The sequence below is a fragment of the Anabrus simplex genome, chromosome 5 (assembly GCF_040414725.1).
Source record: "Anabrus simplex isolate iqAnaSimp1 chromosome 5, ASM4041472v1, whole genome shotgun sequence".
Taxonomy (NCBI): Eukaryota; Metazoa; Arthropoda; class Insecta; order Orthoptera; family Tettigoniidae; genus Anabrus; species Anabrus simplex.
Genome location: NC_090269.1, coordinates 36,076,149 through 36,083,944, shown reverse-complemented (window position 1 = coordinate 36,083,944; position 7,796 = coordinate 36,076,149). Strand labels below are relative to the sequence as shown.

At 35.2% G+C, this 7,796-nt stretch overlaps 1 protein-coding gene across 2 annotated transcripts in view; it reads right to left on the bottom strand.

Moving 5' to 3' along the window:
* Positions 1-963: 963 nt before the first annotated feature.
* wcy (WW domain-containing adapter protein with coiled-coil wacky) overlaps positions 964-7,796 on the bottom strand; it is a 179,231-nt gene continuing 172,398 nt past the window's right edge. For both annotated transcript variants that reach the window (XM_067146841.2, XM_067146842.2), the window contains exon 11: positions 964-7,571. In XM_067146841.2, the coding sequence (XP_067002942.2) occupies positions 7,493-7,571 (79 nt within the window). In that variant the 3' untranslated portion in view covers positions 964-7,492. The remainder of the gene's footprint in view (positions 7,572-7,796) is intronic.

Below are 7,796 nucleotides of genomic sequence, written 5' to 3'. Positions count from 1 at the left end.
CCACCAATACTGACTGATAGCACCCCATGAATTTCAGAAGATGTAATCCATTACTACCATATAACTGAGGTTTGATAAACACTGAAAGCATGCTTAGTGAACTTCTGCAAAGTAGGACATTTGTTTTACTTATACCTAATTCAGTTCGATTTCTTTACTAATGGTATCAGGAATACCGGAAGACTGGGTGGTCCTTGTCACTGGAGAGAAAGGATGACAAAGGCTCTAAATATGTCCAAGATGTTCACTCTCATTCTGAAGCAACTAACATCTCAACCCTTAGGATCACTTACTAGGTCATACGGTCATTGTTCATCCTTTACATAGTGTAACAAGAATTCAAGAACCCCCACCACGGGGCAGTAGATTAAAAGATAAAAATGACACTAATATTGTCTGGGAATTTGAAACATTTTATTGTAATTCAGAGTTGGTTAAGACTTGTTCAAAACTAAAAACCAAACAAAACCCCATGGCGCAACAGCCCCAAAGGACCTTGGCCTACCAAGCGACCGCCGCTCAGCCCGAAGACCTACAGATTACGAGGTGGTGTATGTGGTCAGCACGAGTCCTCTCAGCCGTTATTTTTGGCTTTCTAGACTGGGGCTGCTATCTTACCGTCAGATAGCTCTTCAATTCTGATCACATAGCTTGAGTGGACCTCGAACCAGCCCTCAGAATAAGGTAAAAATCCCTGGCCTGGCTAGGAATCGAACCAGGGACCTCCAGGTAAAAGGCAGGCACGCTACCTCTAACACCACAGGGCTGACATTGTTCAAAGCTAAGAGGAACATTTTTTCACATCCTTTAACACCATTTGCAACGACCTTTAAAAAAAACTGGTAACTTCGTTACCAAGCAGTTTTTAGGTAAGACTCAAAATACAGATGCCATTTGATCACAAAATTTCCAAGACACAATTCCAGGAGATGAAGGAAAAGGAAGAGAAACACAAACTTATATTCTTACCAAGAATTTTATAGATCCAATCAACATATAATATACTGGTTTAAACCAGAAACAAAAAAAAAAAAAGAAAAAAAAAGGGCAGACTTTACATCTTCAATTGTTTCTTTATGTATGGTACTTGTAAATAACATAATAAAGCTTATGTAACAGGAAAATGGGAAGTATACTTAGTGTCTGTGTGCACAACAGGAAAAGGAAAGTAATGAATACTTAGTGGTTATGTGTGCACAAACACCAGTATTAATTCCCTTTAAACCTGTTTGTTACTGAGTTGGTAGGAAGAAAGGCTTCAGCAGGCTGCCGTATCCGTCTGTACATTATGCTCCTCAAGAAATTTACAAGAGAATGATGTTTGATAGGGTAAAGTATTTGATAGTTTATGAACATTAGCGACACAAGTGTTGATTTTAACAAGCAAGTATGTCTACTGTAACCCCCAAACTTGTTAACTTTCTTTCATTACAGAAAATGCACACATTTTTCAAGAAATTAAGCCATTCATTTTACAATAATAAAATATTTGCAAAGGGAATCTTGTATCAAATATTAACTGAGCATGCATGATAAAAGATTAGAACACCTTTATTTTAATATTTTGATGTGTCAGAGAGGCAAAGTTAAAAGAGAATCTATGCGGTAGACCCAATGCTAAGCTTTCATCTAGAGACTTCATTCACTTTAAAATATATGGCTTTAGATTACACTGATAACTACGATTTTGGATAAGCCATATCTATAATATTTTTTTTCCAAAATAACTGAAGAGAAAGAACAGTGACAACATAATGAGAAAATAATAACACCAGAATTTTTCAATTTAAAAGCAAACACACAACTAATTAGCTATCACAGACAGGTACTGATGAAATTACATTTTATGCATGCCTTTCATGTAAATGCTACTTTGCTGTCTCTGTCATACTGCTGCTGATCTTGATCTCTCACGTGTCTTTTCTTTGCAAGCAATATGAAAATGAATCCTTTCCAAAACTGGCATACTGACCTCTACAGCCTTTATCATATAAATTGCCAATATCTCAGTTATCAGACAGAAATTAAACCTGAAGAACAAACTATTTTCTATGGCAGGACAGAAAAAATAACTCTCGCATATTCTACATTTAGAGTGCAACTAAGCAGTAATGTTAAGTTTCCTATGACAATTTGCAAGAATGAATTACAATAAAATTGATCCCAGATAAATTCAATGATAGATAGGACCAGTAAAACCATGCAGTATTATGAAGAATTTGTGTACGTACGACATGATCCAGCGAACACAGTGAATTTGTAACAATTTTAAACATATTTGAAATAAAGGAGATTCATAGTAGAGCAAGATGAAAAAAGAAGACATCCATTTCCAATCAGTAACTCAAACTCAAAGCTACAGAATGTTCCACTGATTGCCTTAAAACAATTAAATCAACATTTAACTGGACTGATAATGAACCAGCATTATCATTCAGTGAAATAGCTTGCAACAATGGAACTATGAAAGTGATGAAACTAAATCAAGGTGTTACCTGCTTGGAAAAGAGGAACGGGGAAAAAATGCTTAAAAGAAAGTAGACACGTGAATAAATACACCTAATTTATGCTTGTTATAAATTAAATATTACATTTTAACATTAATCCAGCCCCAAATTCCATAGTTTGAGAAAATTAAGGCATTATTATCTGTCTACAACTAACTTTCATCAGAAGATAATAAAACTAGAGCTAAATTTCCAAGACCTATCTAATAAAAGATAATAATTTAAATCTAAATGTAAAGATTCCAAAGAAATACTATTCAATTAGTAGGGAAAAAATTATAGAATTGAATTCTATATCTTTGGTTGACTCTGGTTTTAAAAACCTCATTTGCTTTTCATTTCCAACCCCCTCATGATTTTTAGAAACTTATCTTGTTATACCAGTTTCATTCTGAACACATAGCTATGAATACATCCTTTAAAGTTGCAATAATTTTTCTGTTAGGCTTTCCTAGATCACGTTGCAGAAGTGGGTGGAATGAAAGGAGACGACAGGAATAGAACTAGTGACGTAAAGGGTATTAGCGAAAGGGATGTTGTCAAAATATACTTTTATCATTACTAAGCAACAAAATGCCAACTATAGTGCTACAATTTGAGAAATTATATTATCTGGTCTCAAGAAACCATCTACAGTCGAACCTGCTCTAACGGATACCTCCCCATACGGACATTTTTCCACGGTACCGATTTCATTTTACATAAGACGTGTTAAATAAGCCTCATTGAAGTGGACACCTAGAATTACGGACAGCAGAGATCGCCATTAATCTCGTCCACTTGTCTTAAGCGGACACTTTACATGTTCCAGGACACTTTCTTTGCACAGAGCTTTACCTTAAAATCATTCTGAAAACATATGGGAATACCGTTTGAATGTTTGTAATATTTCGTATCCAGGGAAAACAAAGGTACATAGGAATGCTGAACACGCCGTGAAATTAATCATTCTGTACAGGGCTCTTTCCAAAACTTTCGTTAGGGTAGTGTTTTGTTCCACTTATATTCTGAGATTTGTAGTTGCCCGGGAATGGTACCAGTAACTGTTTACTCACGAGTTACCTTTTTTAATTTTTTTTTTAAATTTTTACAAATTGCTTTACACTGCACCACCGACACAGATAGGTCTTATGGCAATGATGGGATAGGAAAGGGCTAGGAGTGGGAAGGAAGCAGTCGTGGCCTCAATTATGGTACAGCCCCAGCATTTGCCTGGTGTGAAAATGGGAAACCACGAAAAACCATCTTCCGGGCTGTCGACAGTGGGGTTTGAACCCACCATCTCCCGAATACTGGATACTGGCCGCAATTAAGCGACTGCAGCTATCGAGTTTGGTCCATGAGTTACCAAGGGATTTTCCAGCATATCTTGCATCACTCTATTCATAACTCATATTGTCGCTGATAAGGTTGAGGTCAGGTAGTTCAGTTAAACTTTACAAGGAGACTTTCATGTGCCGATTGTTGAGGCAGAAATACTACAGTATTTTAATCGCCAAGTAAACATGAGGAGGGACGAGCTTGTTTAGATCTCGAGAGAAGAAAAAAATGTGTGAAAAGACTGAGCAAGAAACGCTCTCTGAAAATTAAGGGAAAACAATTGTGAAGAATAAAAATTATATTTTAAGAGAGTGGGGGGAAAATAGGAACCGAGGAATGAAAAGAAAGTGGGAGTTTTTGCAGAAGTGAACACTGCGGTATATGAGTGATTGGAATGTGTTTGAACAAAGAAACCGAGTGAGTAGGCCAATGTTGCAAGAAAAAGGCAAGAGAAATCGCAAATAACCTGAAAGTTGAGGTTAAATGAATAAAGAATGTGTGTGTATCACACTGGGTGGTTATTGCCTTTTCGAGAATATTGCAGTAAAGAAAAATGTGCTAAATATGTACACCTAGCTGAATGATCACTTCCCGAAGCTGTAATGAATGTAAAAGCTGTAAAATCACTTGTAATATCTTCCAGGCAAATATTCAGTTATAAATTATTTAGAATAATCAAAATAAAGATTTATGCTTATATTTAAAGTGTATGTTCTTTGCCGTTGAAATGCTTGATTAGTTTTTACAACCTTGTTTTAGCAAACACCTCTTATAACTGATATTTTACCATGGAACAAACTGTGTCCACAGAAGAGCGGTTTGGCTGTATTAATACTGGGACAAAATTCCTAATGCTAGGTTAACCAGTCCATCAATAAATTAATTCTTAGTGTCATAAATATATTCTAACTCTCTCTCAAAAATAAATTATAGATTAATATATTTTAAGGAATGGCATAATAGTAAGACATCTTAAGCTTTCACTTTGTTTAAATTCACTAATTTAACAGAAATACACGAAGTTGCAAGCACTGCACAAGAGCTATTAAGACTATTCTCTTGAGATATCAGAGAAAGAAAAACATTCTGTACCTTTGCATCTAATCAGCAGACATTTCTGTTATTTCATCTTGACAGCAGTTTCAAAATGGATTGCAACCTGTATTATCATTCCACACAATAATTCTATTAGTAAAGGCTGCTGACAATATGGCAAAAGAGAAAACTGAACTGGGAATTGCACAAAGATCTTACTAATTACTTTAGGTGACCATTATAAGGTACCTATGTAATGTTCTGATCCATTATAGTTTACTACATACATTTTATTGGTTAACTTTACTAGTGACAAAATGACAGAAAATATGAATGATACTTCACAAACCATAGTTTCCACCTGCAGGCAGATGTCTTGTTTGCTTCTCTAAGGAATGCAATGTCAGTGGTTAGTGCTTTAAATACTCAACAAGGCTTACCTCTTTTGCACTGCACAAATATGAGTATGTAATAAAAAGGCAGAGAGTTAACCATCATTTTAAATAATGGTAATTACATCCAATTTATAATACTTCAAAATATTTCCAAGAAAGATCAAAATAAGTTCACAAAATGTATAACACAATTAATGACAAGTTGCAAGGTAGTAGTAATCAACAACTACTCACAAACTATATACAATAATCTCTTACAGCCAGTCACAAAACTATCGAAAACAGCTCTCAGGTATACTCAACTGTAGTCAAGTAAGGCTGGAAAGTCTACATGCTTTGAATGTCTCCAATTCCCATGTTTAAAGGCTAGTAAATGTTCTGCGTACGTCTTTAAAAAAATATAACAATATCAACAAAAGAACCTGTATATACTTTTTCTCTATGAATAAATCAAAACAAATAACTATTATTATATTCGCAGCTCTCCCAGCATTCGTTTGGGACATATTCCTATTCTGCAAGAAGTTCAACTCTTGCCTCTATGTGTATAACATTCATACAACAAGAGGGGAGAATGTGGGAAAGGGGAAAAAGGTGAGGTGCGAGGGGGCTTAGGGGTAATGTTGGGAGTGTGTCCATCTGTCCTTAAAAATGCTGAGCGGAAGTATGTAAAGTGGAGAGCCACCAGTAAATGAACTGGGTCCCTTTATACTAGCCACACTAGACTGCAGAGAAAACTGATAAATAATTAAAAAAATATTATTTCTGTCCATCCCTAAGTCAAGTAACATAAATTACATCACTCAATTTAACCACCAAGTTCTTTACTTCAATAAAATCTACTGGTAGAGAAACTGGGTTTCATATAATTTAAAAAAATTTAAATTCAATATTCAATAATATAAGAAATGCAACACTAAAATGCATCCTACGAGAATGATCTGCTAGCGGTACACCAAGAGAAAAGCAACGTGTTCAGGTGTTGGATTGTGTTTTATTTTGCTAACCCTTGCTCTGAATACACAATCCTTCTATACATTCTAAATTACGATGAAAATTAGAGTCCATAAATACAAGAAGCTAATATGTATGATGGGATCACAGTGTAGTGCAAGTTCACCCCCATTTATACATCATTTGTGCATTCAGGACAAGGGTAGAGACAAATATTGAGCACACACGTAACTAAGAAAGAATAACAATCAAAATGCATTAAAAAAAAAAAAAAGAGAGAGAAACCAGGAGAGACACCAGAAACAGTAAATAGGAAAATAAATGCTGTTGAAATCCAATTTCAGACAGAATATGTTATGTAAAGGAGATAAAAGTAGATCCAGACATAATTCCACATTTTCTTTTTATTATTCAACAATATTTTACGATTCAGTAACTGGTAAATTATGGACTCCTCAAGAATGGGACTTTCAAAAGATACTTAATAATTTAATGGTAAATTTCAGTAGTAATTTCTTGTAGTAAAATTACTGCTCTCACTTCAGATAGGGTAGCAAAATACATTTCAATAAATACACACCTCGCGTGTGTGTGTGTGGTGTACAGAGGGGTTTACTATACTTCTTGAGAAGTCCACATAATAATTCTTCTGTTTAGTACTATGTACAAAAAGCTTCTGAATCACGAGGTCTGCTGGCCAATGAACCATGAAATCGCAAGCGATCAGTACACAACATGAGACAGCTCTGGAAATTAAATCATTCAAAGTGCAGTACGAAGTAATAATTTACAATCTTTTCTTTTACAGGGGAGAGTTCAAAAACTCCCTTCTTGCTTGGTTTATCAACACTGTTCGCTTATCCAAAAAAAATATACATATATATTTTTTTTGCTCCAAAAGGTACATTTTTCTTTTGGAGATCTATAAGCTATTAAAGAAAATTTTCTTCTTAGTTTTCAGTTTTGTAAAGGAATATGGCAGAGATGAAAAGAGCAAACAATTCTAATCAACATGCCTTAAAATTCCTCAACAAAAACAGAAAAATAATTGAAATGTCGGCCCATCCCACTTGTTGCCAGTACAAGAAACACATAAAGAGCGAGAATGACAACCACTGCAGGCAGCTTTGGTCTACACTTTCCTGCAGAAACACAAACAACTATGCAGTCCCAAGGAGCAAGGGGAAGCAAACCCCACTGCCGTCCAGCCATTCACGTAACCACCCTCCCTCCCCACTCGAATTACACCACTGCTCACACCAACAACACTTGTCCCAAGCACTATGAATCATCAGACATGAAGGAATTTTGAGATTTCAACTGTTCTAAAGTCTCGATCTGTTGGCGTAGGAACAATATCCTGAAACACAAAAAATTAGAAACACAATGAGTTAAATAATTACCGTTTATACAAGCTCAAGCAAATAAAATTTCATTATTTTAGCACTGCTGATTTCAATTAACTTGAAATTTTCAATAATATTACAGTAAACCTCAGTATTTCCTGCACTTTCATTCATCTTCCATACCTCCCAACTTGACAAAACCAAAAATCAGGAGATTTTGATATGAGAATCGGGAAAAA